We start from the raw sequence: 23,199 nt of genomic DNA on the forward strand, positions 1-23,199 counted from the left end.
CATTATTTATTTTTTGGAAATTGTACAAGAAATTCATCTATCTTAGAAATGCGGAGAAACTATTTGATGTTAGGCAGAATGTATAATAATTTTTCTGGTAAATATGTATCATAATTTTTAAATGAAATACCAAGAAAAGCCAGATCTTACATCTAATTCATCTGCCTTTAAAAGAAAATTAAATGTAACCATTTTAGTAGATTATTATATTTCTTTCTTTGGAACATAAACTTGCACTGTTAATAACCAATAAATATATATATGGTAACTGGAATTAACTGTGCACAGTACTAACCTGAATTTTTTTAATCAGAAATTTTATTGTTAGTAGTGTCGTCTCAATTATGTCTAAAAGTAGTTATGAGTAGCTAGTGTGCTTTACCTTAAGCTTTCTGGGTTTAAACGACACACACACACACACACACACACACACACACATACATACATACATACTGGGGATTGAACTCAGGCCCTTGTGCTTTCCAAGCAGGCAGTGGAACCACTGAGCCAAATTCCTGGCCCTAAATGACATTTTGAATCTAGTTTTCAGTGATGAAAAATTAGCAGTCAGCTGAATCCATGGGCGGAATGACGATTACTGTGGTGGTCTGGACCACCATCTGACATATAATTTACTACGAATTTCCTACCTGTGGTTTCTCAGAAGGACTGCAGAGTATTCCAACTGTTAAATCTTTGTACTATATGGTACTTTGCTCATTTTGCCTATAACTAAGATGTAGGTATGGCTATCACAGCTGTTGTATTTATCGTGTAACTGTAATCTGATTTTATTGGCCAAAAGTAATGGCCACGGGTAGATTCCTCTGAGTTAAATGCAGGCACTGCATTAAAAAAAGTATTTTTGTGGGGGGGAGCCGGGGATTTAGCTCAGTGGTTCCAGCGCCTGCCTTGCAAGCACAAGGTCCCGAGTTCGATCCCCAGTGCCAAAACAAAAAAAAAAAATTTTTTTGTAGAGATTCATTTCAGTGAATAACATTTTAGCATAGAAAGTTACATTAGCCATTAGAATTTTGACGTGTTTCAGAGAGATCCGTGAATAAAATAGTACATAAATAAAAAAGAAAGAGAGACACAGAGAGAGGGAGGGAGGGAGAAAGAAAGAGAGAAAGAGAGAGAAAGCAAGCAAGGAAGCACAGTCTCCTCTAGAGAATCTGGATGGAACACAGGTTTGTTAGTGCCTCAGTTTTAGCTTAGTAAAACTCTGTTTGGACTTCTGACTTCTCCAAACTCAAAGATAATAAGTTTGTGTTCTTTTAGGCCATTTGGTACAGCAGCCATAAGGCACTAAAGGATAACTACAGCCAAAGCAGCTTAAATATCAAAGGAAAGTATCTATAGAATAATTTTGCTGCAAGAATAGCAAGAGACATATGGACTAGGACCTTGTGACATTCCCAGTTTTTGTTGTCTTTAACCTTCATGCCTGACCTGTTACCAAGCCAGTGTCTTAGCTCAGAAGAGGATATGTATTAAGGGTAGGAGCCAAGTGGGAATCACCACAAGTACTAGAGGGCTCCTAGTGACTTGGCATGCTGTTATACCAGATCTAGCCACAGGATTCAGGGTTATATGTATCCTGCATCAAACTCAGCCCCCACTTCCCATGGAATCCTCAAGAAAAGCAATGTGGGAAAAACAGAGAATAAAGCAAATGTGTTTTATCATTAGCTAGATGGCTGGCCTGAATTCCAATGAGGAAACATGATAATCAGACTCAAGGTAGGTCTATCCCATACCCTTTTCTCCTTCATACACTCCCCAAAATCTTGGGATATGAGATCCTCTGGATAACAGGGAAGGGACAGAAGGGAAAGTCCCATAGCCAGCTATGGGTTGAATTAGCAACTCTCATGGAGACAATGACCTAAGAGGAAATGAACAGCACCCCACATGTGACTGAACTTTCAACACACTGCTATGTGGCAGGTGTGACCCAGTCTGTATCACAGAACAGGACCAGGCCTTTGCTCCTCCTCCTTCTGCTCCCTTTCCTCCTCCACGTCTTTAATAAGTGCCAACTTCTACAAAGTCTGCATCAGACAAGGGAGTGGCAGCTCAGCAGATTCTGAAGCAGGAGATAGGGTTGGCTTGACCACTTGCCTGCTTCGGGCTGGGAGTCATCTGCCCTTTCTTCATTCACTCGTTTTAAAATGGGAATGATCATGCCAATCTCACAGGGGCATTAGACAGAATAGATTAATATGCAGAATAATAATAACAAGACATACTATCACACCGTTGGATGCATCCAGCAATAATTTACTGAATCCAAAACCTAATAAAAGCTTGAAAATAAAAATGTGTGACAATCAAATTCATAGCTCTGTGTTACCTAATTGTTTCTAGATTTTCTGTATTTTATCTCCTCTGAGTCATGTAAAAAAACTAAGATATGAAAGGAACTGCCTAGCTCTCATCCCCAAACTATGCAGTAATGGGCAACACTGCCGTAACACTGCCTTGTTCAACACCGGATGCCAGTGTCTGTCATTGTGCTGGGCACACTGTAGGAGCTGGGGAGACAGGCACTGAGTGAGAAATATGTAGTTAAGAATAAAAGTAAATCTGAGCCCCTAATCAAACATTTACTCCACATCAGGTGCCATCTGGGTATCTTAAGAGTGTTAAGACCTAACCGTTCCAAACCCTTAGGTTTCCTCTGTAGAACTGTGCAAAACAAGGCTCAGAGAAGTTAACACCCTGCCCAGGACCACACTGAGGGAACATTCCCCTCCAGGTGAAATCCCAATTCTGCATCTGCTCTATTAACTTAGAGACTTGAAGGAGCACTCTGAGGCCCACTTGACCTCCAAGTCAAGCTGAAGAGTGCTCAACTCTTCTACTCCTTGAAGGAGTGCTTTGAACAATAAGCAGCCAACTAAGTCCTATCCCACTACATTCTACATGTTCTTAGCTTCATAAGGCACGGCACCAACACACCATACTTCTCTCTGCCTGTGATTTACTGAACTGGTTCTTCAGCTATCTTAAGGAGGCATATTTTAAAGAGAGGAGAGAAGCAGACCACTGAAGCAATATAAGTATGTCTTCCTCAAACAGCGCAAAATGTATATTTGAGAAAATGCCTCGAATTCATATTAGTGAACAAGTGAGGGCTGAGAGGAATCTGCCTTCAAAATATCAAGGGCACATAAAATATAAGCTAGAAGTAAACCCCTTACATAATGCTCAGGACAAATCAAAAAAACTACCAGAGTTCAGAAGGAACTGGTACATCCTGGAGGAGACAAGTTCACACACCTGGCAATGTTATCCCTGTGCCCTAAGGACAAAAGGAAAGCCACCGCTGGCTCACAGCAGGTGGGAGCCAAATGCACACACACCTTCCCAGCTTCTAAGCTGGAAGCTGAAATTTTGCTGTGGAAGACATATTTATAACACAGAGACTGGCAAACAGACTGCTACATATTGGGTCTCCTTCCCTACTCTCCAAGAGAGGCAGTGATTAAATGTTCACCATGCCGGAGGTTTAGCTCAGTGGTGCAGCCACCTGCCTCGCAAGCACAAGGACCTAAATTCAATCCCTGGTACAAAAAAAAAAAAAATGTTTACCAGCATAGTACTGGTAGAAGCCAGGGAGCTTCCCATGATGTGGACAGACCTATGGCACTATTCTTTATAAACCTACATAGACAGTGCCGGGGATTTAGCTCAGTGCTTCCACCACCTGCCTTGCAACTGCAAGGACCTGAGCTCAATCCACAATATCAAAAAAACAAACAAACAAACAAAAACAAAAAATCACCTACATAGACAGAGATGTGGATCTAGGAAAGTCTCTCCATTTTTAGGTTTTCATGACAGTATTGTGCACTGACCTTTTTCCCAGAAGCCCTGTGACATGGTGGTAGCAGTATTTTCTAGCAATTGGTGGCTTTGCACATATCACAGTGTGACAATGTTAATCATGGCTGACAGATTAATTCTGCCCTGGTTTGAGGAGACTGCAACATCATTTTGAGAAAATTATTTGATTCATGACTTTTTATTACATCATCTTAACACTCCTGCATATTTCTGTGTAATTTTAAGAAAGTATAAAGTCTCATGAAGATGTTCTATAGGGAGTGAGTTGAAGAAAAAAAAACAAGTGGAGATGGGGACAATTACTCAAATTAATCAAAAGAAGATATAATGCATTTTCAAACAATTTAATCCAGTTCCACATTCTCCCTCTGTTCTCCTTGTTTCTCCCAAATATAGAACAGGGAGAGCTCTGTGCTTTTGAGACTACCGTACTGTATTCATATTCAGACATTCAGTTGGCTCTCTGACTACAGACACTTTTCTCTTGCCAAAATACAATGTGCAGTGTCTCTGAAGGACCAAGAGACAGCTGCCTCCTTCTTCAACATGTGGAAAGGATATAAGGTGACCAGACATACCCCTGCAAAGATTAAATATAAAACCCAGATTTGGCAGGAAATGCCAACTGACTACAGGGAATCTTAAAAAGTAATAGAAAACTTAGGGTATGAAGTAGTTCAACCTCAGCACATTTTCTGCAAGGCAATGATGAAAGTTTGGAAGTACAGAGCAATGATGGTACTGTCAATCAGACTCACATCCATCCCAGCAGCCACAGTCAGTGCTGTTTCCTGCCAACCCAGTCTAAGCATGTGAATGTGAAAACAAAACTCTGGTTTTCCACTCTGGTTATGTACAGTGACTCTGGACCAGTGGTGGCTAACCTATGGCACACGTGTTATTTATTTTTCTTTTAAAACAAAAGATGTTAATGCATGAGTTGTTTTTTCTAAACTAAAACCTCAGTATTCAGGTTTAATTGCAGTGTTGGCACTCTGTGGTTAATAAATGGGTTTGGGGTTGAAGTCTGGGCACTCGGTCTCTAAAAGGATCACTATCACTGCTGCAGACTAATTCTTTCTCCTCTCTGATTCTGGGACAAGAAGGTTATCAAAAAGAATAAACTGGGGGCTAGAGGTATGGCCTAGCAGGTACGAGACCCTGGGCTCAATTCCCCAGCACCAGGGGTGGGGGGAAGTAATGGCCCCAGAAATCTCAGATTTTCCAGGAAAAAAAAAATACAAATCTAGAGATAAAAAAGTATTGCATGCCATATATTTGAGCATTCTCACATTGCAACCACTCTACTATCCCAGCAGATGGCTGCTCTGAGTGAGCTCCATCCTACAGGTGAAGGGATTAAGAAGGAAACATCAGATAACCTGCCCAACATGGCTCAGCTAAAGAAAAAGAAGGAAAATGCAAGCCACCACATCATCCTGCTCCCTGACTCCATAAAACTGCCACTGAAGAAAATGAAAAGCACATGCTCTCCAATACCTCAGATGGATGGCTTTGAAATGATCCTGAGATTTCTAAGCTGCTCGTCTATTTCTGTACACAGGCTCTGTCACTCAAAGTGCTGAAGGATACAGTCAATTAACTTGTTTTACATTAAGATGCATCTCATGGCCATAATAGCAAGCAGGGGTTCATGCCAACTTAGACAACCAAACCTCCTCAGCGGCAGCAGGGCTCACGACCTACATCTCTGTTTGGCAGGGACAGGTTTCTAAAACCATCTTCAGCCTCAAATAGTCCACAGGACTTGGAGTAGCAACTACTGTGCTGCATGCTGCAATCATTCGTAGTTGAACTAGCAAAGTGCAGATCTAAATACAGCAGAATTTCTCTGTATGGTAACAGCACCAGAGCTAAAACTTCTCAAGTGAGAAGGTGTGACTATGAATTGAAAAAAGCAGCAAAAAAAAAGAAAGAAAGAAACCAACAAACTTGTCAATAATGTCAAAAGTTTTCATCATTCTCATTCTCATTAGTTTCAATGTTCTAAAATATTTTTCCTTTTTTAGAATGAATAGGTTCAGGTAATCTCCCTACTCAATAATTTTAGATGACCCAACAAGTTCATCTATAAATATGCTTACAATAATGTTAGTTAAAATTGCAAACAGAAAAATAACTCTAAAAACCCTACAACATCAGTAACAGAACCGTTAAAGTACTTGTACTCAATGCTGTATTACAAAAAGGTCTTAGAAATTATAATTAGGAAGATGTTAAATCAAAGAAAAACAAAGCGTTCCTGTCAGTCAGTGGTGAGTAAAGAGAAGACCCTGAACTTTCCTCTGCAAATGTTAGGTATGGTCAGAGAGGAGGGCAATACCGCTAAGCCAACACTGTCGGGCACAGTAGGATCTGTGGGTAAATTTCTATTGCTCATTTCCGATTTCCACTTGCCCTAATTGTTATAACAATATTATAATGTGACGCAGGCAATGAGCAGTGTTGGCAGACCATAATGAGGATGAAGAACTAATGAAGCTGTGTGTCCACAGATCCGAACTGCACAGAGACGCGGCCCTCGCCTACCTTGCTGGATGAGCGCTTCAGCTGCCAGCTCCACGCTGCCCACATTGGCGTACTCCTCGCTGGGGTGTTTCCGGTTGTAGTGCCTCTTCAGGGACCCCGAGATGTTGCAGGAGTAATGGCAGTGAGCGCAGCGGAAGGGCTGTGAGGACAGGGTGAGGAGAGGTGAGCCCCAGGGAATGAGGGCACAGTTTCCTGACCACCTCCCTCTACCACTTGGCCCCTACTGAGCATCTGCCGGCCGAAAGGCTGTGATGAGCAGGCCTATCCCTTGTGGGATGCCTGGGAAGGCTCTGGCCTCAGGGATGGTGAATTCTGCCTCTGTGACCCACCAATGACCAGACAAGGGACTGCTCTTTGCTAAACGAGTTTGCTATTGTTATTTCGTTTTTGCTGTTGTTGTTGTTTTTCTTTTTTGGCCCACCCCAAATTTACAGTTCTTGTTTAAGAAGAAGGTATGAAAAAATACATTATGTGAGAGGAGTCTAATGTGGCTAAACAAAGGTGGAGTCATGTCTGAGAGACTCAGAGAAGATCAATTCAAAACATAGGTAACTGGAGGAAGGGGAAGGACATAAACCTGATACAAAAATTCAATTTGAAAGAAGATATTTGTAGATCAAATGAAACACATACACAAGAGTTTAAAAGCATCAAAACAGTCCAACAGCATGACCTCAGTCCAAACACAACAAGGAATGGAGCTTTTTTTTTTGGTATCTGGGACTGAAAAAACCCAACAAAGGAACTGCCCTTTTGAGAAGTTTTCAAACTGCTGGTGGGATCCTTGAACTGTGGTAGTCAAGCCTCACAGGACAGACTTGGGGTGTCTGGGCCCTTCACTTTATCGTTCCCTCTCCAAATAGAAAACACTGCAGCCTGGCATAATTTTTCCTGGCACACACCAGGGGCCAGTGATCAGGGAACTGCTCCCTCTCCCCCACCCGCCTATTCCTTCTCAGACTCTGAGTGGAAAAATACAATCACTGCCTGTGTTGGGAGTCTTCAATATTGGACCCAGAGCACACCTGAGTCATCACTGGGAGCCTGCAGTTTCTCCCATGCCAAGAAGACATTCATCTGGCACACAGAGCTAACACTGGTCCAGTCTGAGTCCATATTCAGCACCCTGGGCTCACTGGAGCCTACAGGGAGTTCTCATGTCTCTGTGCTCCAATCCTAGACCTGCCAGAGTCTCTGACATCTAATGTCAGCCCCCAGGGGACCAGGGTTTCACAAGTTTTTTCAAGCACCCTGGGAAGAGCAGAGTCTCCACCCTGCTTTCAGCCAGAGCCCTGGAAGTCCCTGCCTGACACCATAGGCCAGTCCTCTGCCTGATTAAGCAGCAAGAGTCAATGGCTGCCTGTTCTGCCCAGTACTCTGGACACCAATGAGACATGACCCAGCGCTCTGCACCCTCACTGGGCTCACAGAAACCTGCCCAATTAGTCTTGGCAAGATCTGTTTATCTTTGGAGCATCCACAGGACTGAGAATCAGGTTTGGAGCCCATAGGAGCCTCCACATGACATCAGGAGCCTGTTCCACAGACACTGGACTGTACACCAGGTAACCAGCATCAGTCCCCTACCAAAAAGAATCCACAACAGGAGCAGCACAAACAAGGCCCACACCTTCCCTGGTCTGATTCCCCAGCTAGAACAGCTGCCATAAACAAGAGGCTATGAAGAGAGGTCCCCTGGAACTGAGCAATCTCAAGACAATCTCACAGACGATAGAGGGGGGCAAAGAGGAATGTGACTGGTAACATTAAAAACTACTAAATGCTCCTTTGGAAATACACAGGAATCTTTTCCTCTCTCTTTTATTTTCCCCCTTCATTATTGGTATTTTTCTCAACTATCTTTTTCTTCTAGTGGAGGCTGTAATTTTACATGTTCTTGTCCCTTTAATGTTACTTTGTTTCAATAGACTCTCCTTTTATTCTCTCTCTCTCCCCATTCTTTTCTCACTTTCTCTCTTTTACCTTGTTCCCTTAGTACTGTTTCTTATTTTCTTTTCCTTTAATCTCCACTCCATATTACTTGTCCTTTTCCTAAGTGATTGTCTATTACTGCTATCTAATACCTAATTTCCCTTTACTCCTTAACGGGGCCTCTTATATCAATCTAATCTTACCACATTCTTCACATCTACCACTGCTTTATTTTTCATAATCTATTTCTTTTCTCTTTCTTCTTCATACTACCACATCCATACATACCACTTACCCTTACGAATCCACAGGTCCTTAACCATCTCTTACCCCGGCTAAATACTGCTTCATGGTGAAAGAGGGTAAAATTGCTCTATTGAGGGGATATTTACTGTATATAATTTTCTGACTTGTTTTGGGTCTTGCTATCTAACTGTCAGCCTTGTACCTAGGGTTAAAAGTGACAAAGCAGTAGTTATTACAGTCTGTCACTTTCCAATTTGTGTTTGATACTATAATTACTGACTATACTAAGCTAGTCAAGGTGACATAGCTGTGGTGATGAATTGATCCTTCTTGTATGCCAATACCTAGGCTGTCTAGGGGCCATCAACAGTACTGCAGCCCAGTACCAAAGAACTGGGTGCTAGGTCAATTACACTGCAACCTTTCATCCCTGATAAAGAGAACAGGCAGGATCCTGGGACAGACTCAGAGGAACAGTCAGCAACACCTGTAAGACAGCTCTGAGAAGTAGCCATTACCCAAAGAAGTCTTGACATTAGTAATAAAACTACCTGCCATAAGCAACATACAAGCCTCAACATGGAAAACAAGCAAGCAAAAACAAAAAGAAAATGAGAAAACACAGAAGTAAGATGCCATGCAAAACACCCAATTCGCCCCAAGCAAGCCCAGAGAACAAGGAGGTGGAAGAACTCAAAAGCCACCTAGCTGACTTTTATGAAATGGTAGGAGCGGAAGTAATAACACAGATGAGTATGATCCTAGACAAACACAAAACAGAGATAATTAGATAGATAAATAAAGAGAGAATGACCATAATGAAGGACATGGTTAGTGAATCTAGAGTAGACACAGACAAAAAGTAGAGGAGCTTAGGGAAACCACAAATGTTCAATGTAGGAAAGAACAGGGTGGCATAAAACTGATACAAACAAGCACCTAGATTAAATACTGAAGTATTCATAGCAGAGTCAACCAATGTGAAGATACCAGATCTAGAAGACAGGGTGTGGTTGCTCATCATCAAATGAAACATTTCTTAAAAACAGCAAGAGATTAAAAAAAAAAACTAAAACTGTTGTACAGATTTAATGCAATCTCAATCAAAATACAAATGGAATACCTCACAGAACTAGAGACACAGGTGTAGGCAGACTTTATAGACAAAACCCTAATAGCACAGGAAATATTACAAAGAATCAAACAACTGGGATCTCATCTTATTAAAAATATTTTGTACAGCAAAAGAAATCACCAACAGAGTGAAGAAAAAGCCCACAAAATGGGAAAATTTTTTACCAGTTGTTCCTCAGACAAAGGACTAATATCAAGAATATAAAGGCCAGGGATTTAGCTCAGTAGTGCTGCTGCCTGCCTTGCAAGTGCTAGGACCCAAGTCAAAAACAAAACAAAACAGAATATATAAAGAATTTTTTTTAAATTAGACCCACCCCCAAGTTTAAAGACCCAATCAAAAAATGGGCATCCTAAATAGATACTCCTCGGATGAAAAAGTAAAAACGGCCACTACATACATGAAAAGATGTTCAGCATTGCTGGTCATTCAAGAAGTGAAAATTGAAACAACTCAGATTTCATTTCACTCTAGAAAGAATAGCTATCTTCAAGAAAACAACCAATAACAAATGCCAGCGGGGCTATGCAGAAGAAAAAATCCTCCTTCACTGTTGGCAAGGGTATAAACTTATACAACTACTATGGAAATCAGTACTGAGACTCCTCAAAAAACTAAAACTAGAGGCTCATTTGACCCAGCTATTTCCTTTCTAGGTAAGAATGAAAAGCATCATGCCATAGTAATATATGCACACAAATATTTATAGTATGATGCTACAATTAAGGGTGTGGGTGCCTCTCGCCCTAAGGGTGGGTGACCTGGATAAAATATACAGGGCAAAAAGATCTCCTGCTTGCTGCTTTGCCATTTCCTGCCTACGTGACATGGACTGTTTTTCCTCTGCCCTGTGCCACCCTGCTTTGGAGCCAGTTGGTTATAGACTGAAACCTCTACAAACTGTGAGCCAAATAAGCCTTTCCTCCTTTAACTTTGGGTGTTGGATTTTTTTGTCTCAGCAACAAGAAAAGTAATTCAGAAGGGGGTAGGAATTTAAAAAACAGAATGGAAAGAAAACAGTGGAGATTAAGTTTGGTAAATGGTGAAGTGAAGAAGGGCTGGAGGGAGGGGAGGGAATGGAAATAAAAAGAATGAAGATATATTATGTATGGCTACAAATTCTCTATGATGAATGTGATCATCAGGTATGGCAACATATATCAATGAAAATTAATTTTCAAAAAGAAATAAAAGAAAAACACAACTCAGTAAGGTATCATTTTTCTAAGTGAACGCCATGAGGATGGTTCCCAATACAACCAATTCTTAGTCCTGCTTCTTAATTAAATAGCTTCCTCTGCAGTATTTACCTGGAGCACCTGTGAGTGCATTATTAGCCACTGGGATGGCCTCACCCACAAAACCTACCCTAAACCCATGGGAAAAGTGAGGCATTTTCAGGGTAAAGACACGAATGGGCTCACAGCCCTGTCCTTCCAACACCTTGCTTCAGGAGACTGGTACAGAGAGGACGGGAAAGGGATGCCCAGTGGGGCTTCCTGGGGAGGTCTCTTGGAGAGACCTAGCTGTTGACTGCACAATGGATGTCACATCTCATGTTTTTACCCCGGCCAGGATGATACGATCCACACACTGTACAGTCCTAACAGGGTGCTACAGGGAGCCCCAATTCACACCCACATACATTTAAAAACAACAGGTTCTGTGCCCAGCAGGAGTGGAAGAAATGCACAGAGCAGCTCATGATGGCCCCAACATTCGGGGCGGTATGGTGTTTAGATGGAGCAAACTGAACCTCAACACTGGCCCTGGTCAACACTGGAACCTTCAGACCAATAGTGAAACTTCTATAGGCACTGATCTCATCAGAAAAATGGGGATGGTAATATCAACTCAGTAAGGTGGTAGTGAGAAACAAATGATCTAAACTGATATATAAGATGGCATATCAAGCACTTGTCATTGTTTTTATCAGCTATTTTACCACAACTCTTTTTGTCTGCTATCCAATGCATCACTGAACTCCCTGACTGTCCAATTCGGCCATCTTTTCACCACAGCTAAGCAGAAGAGCTGATGCAGCAACTGTGATGTTTGGAGGAGAAGTGAACAAATAGGGAAAATGTCCTTACTACCCTGAAGTGTTTACCAGTGTCTTTCAGGGCTTTCCTCCTTTCAATTCTACAATATGCTTGAATATTGGTGGTGGGGGGAAGAGCAGGAAGAGAGGGAAGAAAAGGAGAAGGAAAACCTTGCGCTAAGTCCCCTCTCTCCTTTTTCACAACTCTTGCCCACTCTCCCCTAGTGAAGAGCATTTGCCACCCACAGTCCTCACACATTCATCTCCCCTCCCTGTGTTAAGATCTCTGGGCAAACAGTTCTCTCTTCTCATATTGCATCTCCCCCAAACCCTGCCCACATGCATCAGTTCACTGCCATCCATCTCCCCCACAACAAGAGATACGGCTGTTGCTAAGTTCTCCTGACAGTGTTCTAGGCCTTTTGAGTTTATTGCCTAGATTTGCTTCCCAGGCCTGATGGTCACAGTTGTCTCTCCCAGCTGCTATCTTTGGACCTGGTTCCTGTTATTGTTTTTGAATTTAGATTGCTAGATCTGCACATCCAGTGTGACCCTCGTCTGAAAAACAGACAAGAATGCCTTCCAGGTATCACTACAGGGAGTCTCACAGGCACCTCAAATAAACATACAGCTACAGACTCCTTTCTTTCTACAAAATAAGCTAATCATTCTAAGATAGAAAGTTGACAGTTACCCTAGGCTTTTCTTTCTCTTCTACTACTCAACCACTTACTGAGCCTCCTACAATCTTTCTGAGGACCTCTCCAGAATATGCCACTACCTTTCCTTGCCTAACATTCCGGCACAGAGAAGGGTGCCATTCCAGCCTATAAAGGGAATGCTGTCACCTTCAGGAGGGCTATTCCCCCAAGGAAAGATGCAGGGTGGTCAATCCAGTGAGCCAACCTGCTTTGATATATTCCCAGTGAATGCCCTACATCAAGGCCACGCTTGTTGCTTGTATCTAGATGTGCCCCATGTGGTCACAGATTGGGAGTTTCAAAGGTAGATGGATTAGGGTGTGTGATGCAGGGATTAAGGGTGCCCTACCCAGGGTTTGGGTGGTACCACCCAAAAGCAGGTGTAGGCTTCATGAATATAAAATGACAGAAAGAAGCTGCTTTGTTACTTCACTTCTTTGCTGCCTTCTGCCTGCCCTGCCATGAACTGTTTCTCCTCTTCTGGGCACTTCTGCCATGCAATTCTGCCTTGGAGCCAGCCAATTATAGGCTGAAACTTCAACAAACTGAGCTGAAAGAAATCTTGTCTCCTTTAACTTGCGGCTATCAGTTCTTTTTGTCTCAGAAACAAGAACAGTAACCAAAACACTTGGGACAGAGGATTCTCTGTGCTTCTTTATTCCTGCATTCAGTTCTTTGTGTAAGAAAATACTGGTAGGCTGGCTCACAGGAGCTTATTAAACAAAAAGACCCGGAACAAAAGCAAAATTAGTCAGGCTTTCTCATCTGCCAAATGAGCACAGCACAAAAGGTCCAAAATTCCAATATATTAGTGTAAAGTTAAAATAAAAGCTAAACTATTTTCAAGTGTTTTGTCTAAATAAGCAAATATTATGAAGTTATTATTTTTGGTAGTTAGAATTTACACACAGAAATCAAAAGGAAAAACTGAAAATATTACATTCCCAACGTGGGGCAGTCAGTGGACGCCCGAGGTAGGAAAGAAGGGCAATGAAAATAAGAAATGATCCCACAAACTTCACTTCAGACTCAAGCCAATTTTACCCTCCTTATGGAAAAGCAGATAAATTGCCTCATAAGAGTCTCAATAGCTTTTATTCCCATCCCACTCCTTAGCAGAATTGCTAATGAGGACGAAAATGACCAAAATGTGAACATGTAGGAAAAAAAAAAAAATAGAGAGATGAGGCCAAATGAGAAATAAATCTTTGAGCTACTAATTTCTCTGAAAACTTTCAGTTGTTAAAGACAGAGTGCTGCTCAGCATGGACAACTCCTTCCATCCTGGAAGACCTGCTATGGCAGCCGTAGCAGTCTGTGATCTGCTGAGCTTTGCTCAGAGGCATTCACATTGCTCCCCAGCAGCCCTTGCACTGCAAAGCAGTGCTGGGGTGTGGACTGACACACTGCCTGTCGCTGGGCTTGCTTCTACTCCCTTCTACCCCTCAACCTTTCTATGAAGTCAACCATCCATCACCTGACTTTCCTCTGGGAAACTCCCTCTCACTGGGGAACCTGAGTTGCCTCTGGATCTGATCTGGGAATTACAGCCATAGCCCAGCAGGGAGTGCCACTGGGTACCTCAAGGGGTTGAAAGGCCCAAGGGGACCCCAAGCACTGTGTCAGAGATACCACAAGTCTTGAGATTTCATCTCTGAAGCATTTATCTGCTGACCTCCTACTGTGAGCCAGGCACTATTCTCCGACCCAGACATCCAGTGACAAATGAGGCAAATTTGTGACTCTGAATATATTCCAAGTTTCTGGGCTTAAATATCAACTCCAAAGATTAAATGCTATCTAGCCAAACTAAATCATAAGCCTTGGTTTCTAAGTCAGACACTCACAAATAGCAAATGACACCAGATCTCAGAAGGGAAGTTATTTATTCCAGGACTTCCAGCCAGAATCCAGCCAAGATTTGGGGGGAAGATATAAACAGGTGCACCAGCATAGTTCATTTGAAACAAAGCATCTAAGTTCTTACTGTGGTCCAAAAAGAAAGTGAATCCAAAAGCAAGACAGGGAGCCCACTGCTCGGTTGCCATTCAATGCCTCCCTGGAGTTTAACCACAGTAACGAGATCTCATATCATAGTTATACTGTTTTATCTAATGTTTACTAAGAGCTCACAAACAACTTCACCTAGTAAGTACAGTTATTAATCCCCATTTTACAGATAAGAAAACTGAAGCATAAGTTGATTAAGGAACTGGCCCAGAGCTTTCATCTCTTAGCCTGCAATGGATTTGGGGTCACAGTCAACAGTAAAGAAATGGTCTGGTCTCAGCATGGCCATGATTTCCTAAGTGTCCATCTCCCCTACAGCTCTATTGGGTCTGGTACTGACTAGCATTCTTGGATCTCCCAGATATAACAGCTCAGATCTAACCATCTACTTCTAGAAATGAGGAATGCCATGGTGGACTGGGAGAGGTGCTAGCAGTCAATAGATTACTGCAGTGGGAAAGGACTGTGGAGGTGGAGAAACAAAGGTGGGCACCAGGGAGATCAAAGTGTGCTGTGTGCATGGTGACAGACAACGGCAGCCACCAGAAAATATCAGGCAGAAAAGTGACCAGGCCAATTTCACATTTAGAAATATCACTCTGGAAACTAAATGGAGGATGGATTTGAAGGGAACCAACTGCCCAACTGTTGCGGTGGTATAGATGAGGGCTATCAAGGTCCTAAAGTGAGAAGAATAACATAAACGTGGGCAAGGAAGAGAGCTTTTCAGTGAGATGCAAGAGGGAAAATCACCTGGTGCCCGTTGAGATGACCTATGGGTGCAAAAAGGTCATGAGGCTAAACGAGCCTCCACATTTCTAGCTCGATCAGAGAGAGGAAGAATGCCTCTAGTCTACAGGAAGTCCTGGTTATAAAAGTAGATGGGGACATGAATCTAACACTCAGAGGACAGTTCTGGGCTGCAGATGCAGATCTGAGCACAGGCAAGTGGCAGGTGCCCTATGGCAGTGGGAGGCGACCATGTGAACTGAGAAGGAGCGCAGCATGGAAACAGCACCTTGGATAAAGGTAACAGCCCGAGAAGATAGGCAGGGAAGAGGACAGCAGGGAAGGAAGGTAAATAGGAGAATCAAAGGGTGCTTTGATTTCCATCCTTCAGGGAAGGAGGAATAGCAGAGTCGAGGGTGCTGACAAATCCAACTGGAAGAGCCCTCATCAGTGTTCACTGGGCCTGGAAATGAAGGTTTGGTTCTGGTGAGCTCATCAGTAGTAGCACAGTGAAACAAAAGCTGAATCCAGAAAGTCACAGAGAGAGGACGCAGGACACAGGTAGGCTTTGGCTCATGGTTCTGTTTCCAAAAAACAGCATCAAAGGCTCTTGCTGAAAAGGCACTTTCAAGATCCATATTGTGAGTCCAAAATTGCAACTGTGTTTGTTATGCTCAAACACTGTAAGTTCTCAGGCTTATGCCATGAAAACAGATAAATATGCACAATTGTGTAAATATGTACAAAAATAATGTTAAACTGTACCTCTCCACAATTTAAGGATTCACTGTTCTGGTTCTTTAACAGAAAGCAAATGGAAATGGAGTGAAAAGTCTGTCTCATATATGAAGCTGGGTTCCAGAACACGCCTGACCATGTTAAAGGGAGGCTGACACCATCCCCCCTTAGCACTGAGATGGGGACCTGGGGAATGTTTTAGAAGAGATGAGAGCCTGGTGATGAGTTAATGTTCAATGCTGTGGAACTGGCAACCAATTACAAAGTCAAAGAGCAGGGATGGCTTTCTGGTTAAAAGAGAAGTTGTTTTGGTGACTGCCATCATCACAAGCAGGGAGACTCGCACCAGGTAAGACTGCAGGCTAATTTTTACATCCAACTATGGCATCATGGTCATGGATTTACACCAAATGGCACAGAGATTATGATGGTAAATCTTGACTGTCAACTTGATTGTCTTGAGAGATGCCTGAGGTAACAGGAAAACACACTCTTGAATGTGTCTAAGTCATGGGGGTGTGATCTTGGGGACTACAATGTGAAGCCACCTCTTTGAGAGGGGCCCATGGCGTTTCACAGAGGATGAAGAAGAATGATTACAAAGGAAGAACTAGATGGTGCTGGTGGGTGACATCTGTAGGGGCACAAATCATAATTTCATCACCTGAGTTGCACAACCTGGATGATGAAGAGAGAAACAGACAGAGCCAGTTGTGGTGGTGCATGCCTATAATTTCAGAACTTGTGAAGCTGACCCAAGAGGAACACTGAGTTCAAGGCCAGCCCGGGCTACATAGAAAGACACACAACAAAACAAAACAAAACAAAACAACCCCCCCAAAAAAAGAAAAGAAAAGAAATAGATACATAAGACTAATCAAATTCAGGTTGGCCTACAAGTAAATTTGGATCCAAGTGCAGGAAAAGGCCGCAGAATCACTGTAACCTGCATGAGGTGGATGTCTTTAGAAGCAGCATTATTAGAATGTAAACACTTTCATAGCATATAGGACCCTTCCCAGTGGCACAATGTCATGATTACACAGAGCAAAAGCAGAAGGGTGGGGAAAAGCAGCATGGGAGGACTGAAAGCCAGGGGATCCAGGTCAGATGTTGGGCCCACCTGTAATTAGCTGGGACACCCTGGCTAAGGCATTAAAACTCCAGGCCTATCTGTGAAATGGGAGGAAAAACCTTCCATGCCTGTCTGATAGGGTTTCAACAAGATGCCAATACAGAGAGTATGGCTGTGCCTGGAGAAGTTTAAAATACAACAGGCCTCATCACTTTTGTCTTTAATAATACAGTCAGCTCTCCAGAGTCACAGGGTCTATAGTTGAGAATTCAACTAACCACAATTCAGAGCTATTTATAAAAAAAAAAAAAAAGTCTATAATAAACAAGTATAGACTGACTTTTTTCTGACATCATTCCCCAAATAGTACAATGTAACAGTCATTTACCATTTACTCTGCATTAGGTATCAGAATCTAGGACAAATTCTAGAGTAAGAGGTGAATAAGTTATACTAAATACTGTGCCATTTTATATAAGGGGCTTGAGCATCTAACAATTTGGGCATCTGTGGGGGATCGCGGAAGCAATCCCCACAGATACTGAGGGAAGAACATGATCACATTTTGTTATGGCTGGAGAAACTCTCTGGTGTGTGTGTGGAGGGGGTCATCCCCAATACTCCATGGCCAAAACATTCCCATCCCCAAAACAGGGTCTACAGATGGTCCATACCCAGCAAGAGGGTCCTTCCCCCACTCCAGAAACCCTCAACCACATTGTCACAGCCATACTAAACTGTACTCTTTACACATTGGCTGTGAATAACTCCTATAACATACCAAAAATAAATTGTTTATTTGCCATGCTAGGGATCAAACCCAGGGCCTTGTTCATCATGCTAGGCGAGCTCTCTGACACTGTGCTATGCAACCAGTCCCTAAAATGGCTTTGATAACGCTGCACTTTTAAGTTAGCAATGTTGTTGCTATGATTTCTTAACAGCAATTAGGCAGACTGGAGAATTCTGAAAAGTTGAGACGACCTAACCTCAAAACTTGTTTTCAAGGGTCACTACACTTTTATGAGGTATATTTCACCATTAACCAAGTTAAATTGTGTCCTAAAGGCATTTAAGTAAACATTCATTCATTGAGTTTGTAGTTTTCCTGCAGTTTGGAGGCAGGTTTTAGGCTCACAGAAGTGCCAGTGTTCAGTGGATGACAGAATACAAAGAGAACACAGGGGCCACTTCTGGGAATACCACCAGGCCCCATCTGCTGGTTAGGAGAGCAGGACCTCTCCACACAGCCATAAAGGTAATCTCAGACTTCATTCTTGGATACAACCAATCAACCAATCATTACTTAGCCTCCATCCACCTCACAGCAAGCAAAAAGAAGAGAAAAATGAGAAATGAAGAGAGAAGGTATGGGCAAAAAGGAAAAGAAAGAAAAAGGCAGAGAAGAAAAGGGAGTAGAGAAATTAACACTGACATGTGAATTTGAGGAATAATAACTTTTCACAAGATGAACCACAGGGACATGATCTACTGGAAATGCACAATCAAATATATGCAAATATATTATCACCTTATGTAAAATGTCCTCCATTATAAAGCCCTCATCTTTGCTCTTAAATAAGTCTTTTACTCATTAAGAAGTGCTTAAAGACTTACTACTTTCCATGCATTCTGCTAGGACTAGAGGAAAGACTAGGGCAGGCCAGGTACAGGGATTCCTAAACCTTTCTACCATGTCTGCATTCCCAGGATTCCCACCAAACCCTCCCACTACATTCACACTCCCAGAATTTCTGTCAAAGTCTCCTACCACAGTGACACAGGGATTCCTCAACCCACCTACCACGGGACACTCCCAGGGATTTCTGCCATACCCTTCTACCACATTTACCCTCACAGGGATTTCCATCAAAGCAATGGGCTGTGTTTGTCACTGCCTAGGTACAACATTTACGCCTTACCTCCTTCATCTTAGACTACATGATTTTTTTTCCTTTTTATTGAGTTTATTGGTACAATCTAGGTCCACAATACAGTTACATTCATTACTGGGATCCTGTACCTTTACATGACAGGTCTTGGTTCTCATTTCTTCCCCTTGTCCCTGCCCTCCCTTCACTCCCTCCTCCCCTCCCCATTAACAAACTCTTTATTTCCATTTTTTCATATTTTTTCTTTTCCCTATTTCCTTGCCCTTACCCTTCCCCCTTTCCCTACACCTTTAGCCCTTTTCTTCCTATTTCACACTCTTAATTATCCCATTAGGATCTTGTGTACTATTATAGTTTTTCACACCAGAGAAACTATTAGGTATTTACACATGTGTGACTTATTTATTTCACTTAGGAGTATATCCTCAATATGTGTCCATTTTCCTATGAATGAATCTAATTTCTCATTCTTTATGGCTGAATAGTATTCCATTTTATAGAAAAACCACATCTTCTTTATCCAGTTTCCAAAAGATGGGCAGATGGGCTGTTTCCAAATTTTAGCTATTACAAACTGTGCCACTAGACTACATGTTTTTGAAGGCTGGGCCAGGGAGATTTCTTCTGTAGCTCAGTAAATGGCCTACTATGAACACAAGACAGAAATCTGGTGATGTTCCTTTCTCTCTTTTCACATACAAATTGTCAAATTTCCTATTAATCCCAGCTCCCCAAAAAGCTCTCCAATCCACCATGTCGCTCCAGCTTCAACTAATAAGATTAATACAGCAGCAGCCTCCCTGCATTGACTTTGCATTTTACCCCTATCTTTCTATTTTCCATGCTGCAGCCAGAGTGATTGTTCTAGAATCTTCCTTTGGAGAAATTCCATATTTTAACCTTGTCTCTTCTCCATCCATTATTTGGTAGTCATTCTGAAGCCTCTTGAAACTCCCATTCATCACAGTGAGGTCACTGTGGGGGAAGCTGTTGCCCCTATACTGGCTCTCAATGTCCTAAAGGTCTAAGCTTTGAGGTCTCGCTCTTTCTTCAAAGCTTTTTTTGATCCCTCAGGACTGAGCCAGCCTCTCCTACAGCTCCTGGGCTTGGATCTGCCACATGTAGAGTCAGTGTGGTTTACCTTATGGCTGTACCACCACAGCACCTGCACAGTCGTCACTCAAGGTACTGATGAAAAAGTACACTTGTGAAGCCTTCACATCGTCCAATTCAGATGCAGGACCACATGCAGATGTCACTGAGTTCAAGCCACTTAAGAGACACTTTCCATATACTACATCTAGGGCTTACAACAATGTCACGTGGAAATGTTTCTCTCATCCCAGCCAGGGAAATTGAACCTAACGATGGCATGTGGCCTGTGCCCAAGGGCTCACAAGTGGAAAAGTGTGCAAGTGCAGATGCTGACATTTATTGAGTTGACTCCAAAGCCTTTGGCCAAGATGAAGTACAGCAATAAACAGCTCCAACTAAATGTGTCCAAGGAATTCAGAGCACATAGTGACTTTAACATCCAGAATGACACAAAAACAAGGGAATGAAATCAGTGGAAAAGTTTAAAAGATAAACCACTCAAGAAAAGCAATGTTCCCCTATAAAAGCCAAAGCTCTGAAGCCAGTGAAGGTTCAAGCCCCCGTTGTATCATCTTCTCTAAGGTGCCTGTGAGAAAATCTGTAAACCCTTCTTATGCCTGTTTTCTCATCTCTAAAATGGATATAAGAACCTCAGAAGTTCTTATAAGGACTGATAAAGATGCTATATGTAAAGCACTAGCCACCCAATCTGGATTTTGTAGATGTTAGCTGTCACTGTCACCACTGTCATTTTCGCAATCAACACAAAAATGTTTGTAAAAAGAAAAGAAAATTAATCATAAAAATCAAACAGCAGGAACAACAACCAAAAACCAAAATAAAATCTCTAAAAGATTTACAAAGACCAAATTTTAAAAAGTTGTACCTACATCATACAAAATGAAATGTTGAGGAGATGGCTTCATTTTTACCTGCTAAGGCAAGAGAGCACTGGGAAAACTAAATTTCACTTCTTTCCTTAACTGCCCACAATCATCAATGCCAAGCCTAGAGCTGGCAGAAAGGAAGCCTGGTTAACATGACGGGACCACAGATAGAACTATGAACAGGCTGCAAAAGGAGGAAAACAAACTGACCTCCAAAGCATTCTTGAGAGGGAAGAAGCCTGACTGGCCTTATGTCTTAGGTTTTTATCATAAATTTCCATTCTTCTAGGTTCTCTACAACAGAATACATTGTTAAAGTAAGGAGAAATATATAAATATTGTTATATACATTTCGAAAAAAGCAGGACCCAGGCCCTGGGCTGGACTTTTACACAAGAGCATTCCATATGGAAGAAGAGTGTGGTGCAGAGGTGAGGACTCAGGGAGAACCTGTGTTGAGGCCTGGGACCTGCTAAGTCTGCACCTCACTTGGGCGGTCTAACCCAGGCTCCTGGCCTCCACATGACATTTCTACAGCAGCCTCTGTATAATCATCTCTTATAACTGTAGACCACATCACATCCTGTCTCTACTTCCTACTGCACTCTGTCAATAAGTCCATCCTCCTGGCCAGGACCAGGGTCTACCTGCTCTGCCACCTCTCTGAACACGTCTTTTTCCGCAGTTACCTTGTTCACTTGGCTCCAACCACACTGGGTCCTTTCTCTCTCACTCTGCCCAGAACGTGTGTCAGCGGTACTCCATACATTACCATGTCCCAGACCAAAGTGGAGTCTCCTAACTGCCCTTCTCACCTCAGTCTCCACTGGTCTTTCTCCCCACAACTGTATGTATCAGTCCCCTGCTCAGAGCCTCCACAGTCTGCCCAGAGTCCACAGACACAGGTTTAGGTACAGAACAGACACAAGCTAAGTACTTCCTGAGAAGGAGGAGACATGCAGAGTCCCACATCTGTAAGAAAGTCACCCAGGTGCAGACAAGGTACTTCAGGGCAGTGGGGGGGACACGACACAGGCACAAAGCCACAGATGAGTTCCTGTACCCAATCTGAGTCAGCCAGGAGCGTGCTCACTGCCACATAGGAACTCATTCCATACCATCTCACCCCTCCAGCCTCTGCTCATGTTTTCAAGCTATTCCTTTTTCTGTCTAAGAACATTCTCTATCTCACCCTCTTCTGCTTGGCTGAGCTCTCCAATAATTTTCAGAGCTTAGGTGGCTGTTCCTGTCCCCCAAGCCCCTCTGTGCGGCTGTAGGCAGGAGTCACTTCTGCACTTCTGACCTTGGTCCTTTCTACACTTTGTCTCTCTTGATATCCTTAAGAAAGAATCTCTTGATTCTAATACTACAGGATGCCATCACAGGAAAGGGATACGTCTGCCTTATGAAATGTGGCTTGTGTCAGTGAACATCAGCCAAACTTGTCTGAGTGAACCATCTCATCGAGTTGGATTCAACACTGACCACCTCATTGAAGGAAAGCAACAAGCCTTAAGTCCCTAAAAGATGCATCACAGGGTTGCATTGTCTGCACGCACACACACACACACACACACACACACACACACACACACACACATCAGAACAATGCCTCCTCTCATACTTGGAGAAAATATATCATTATTAGGCTGTATAGTTTTGAGCCATAATTGCTAAGCTCAATATTCTCATCCCCAATCTACTAAAAATGTGTGTGAGCACTGTCTTGCAGTTACTAAGAGTGGAAACACTCACCAGACACACCCAGTCATGCTTCAAGAGTCTAGGCTCACATGTTACTCCCTCCATTCCCCGCAGAAACCTCCCCAACTCTTCAGGAAGAGGAAGCTCTCCTCACCTGGCCCTGGCACCTGGTAAGTCTGACTCTACCCCTCTGCCAAGTCACCATTTCCCACATGTCCACCTGCCCCAGGCTTCTGGCCCTTTGATTAGAGTCCACATCAGAGCACACTTATCTATGCTTTTCTGGCAACCGAGCACAGGCTGACACCCTAGTACCACTGCATGCTACATGGAAAGGAGAAAACCACCAGCCTCCTTCTATTAATAGTTCATGGAAGGTTAGCCTGCATACTCTCAAAAAAAGAAAAAAAAGCCTGAGACTGTGGAAAAAATGTTTTAATACAACAACTTTAAATTTAAGAATCTTACCAAGAGACTGAAAATCAGAGTGAAAGATTGCCATTTACAGCACATAAACAAGCAGAAAACCCACACCCCAAATACATAAAGAATCTTAGAATGATAGTTCGATCCCTGGTACAAAAAAAAAAAAAAAAAAAAAAAAAAACAAAA

The 23,199-nt window shown here is 42.6% G+C and overlaps 1 protein-coding gene across 7 annotated transcripts in view; it reads right to left on the minus strand.

Annotated features, from left to right (window-relative positions):
* The window catches only part of Zfat (zinc finger and AT-hook domain containing), a 232,632-nt gene that overhangs the window by 36,828 nt on the left and 172,605 nt on the right, over positions 1-23,199 (minus strand). For all 7 annotated transcript variants that reach the window (XM_010629605.1, XM_010629606.2, XM_010629610.1 and 4 more), the window contains exon 12: positions 6,403-6,541. In XM_010629605.1, coding sequence (XP_010627907.1) covers positions 6,403-6,541 — 139 coding nt within the window. The remainder of the gene's footprint in view (positions 1-6,402; positions 6,542-23,199) is intronic.

The sequence above is a fragment of the Fukomys damarensis genome, unplaced genomic scaffold (genome assembly GCF_012274545.1).
Source record: "Fukomys damarensis isolate Sample0158 unplaced genomic scaffold, DMR_v1.0_HiC HiC_scaffold_5, whole genome shotgun sequence".
In the NCBI taxonomy this organism is placed as follows: domain Eukaryota; kingdom Metazoa; phylum Chordata; class Mammalia; order Rodentia; family Bathyergidae; genus Fukomys; species Fukomys damarensis.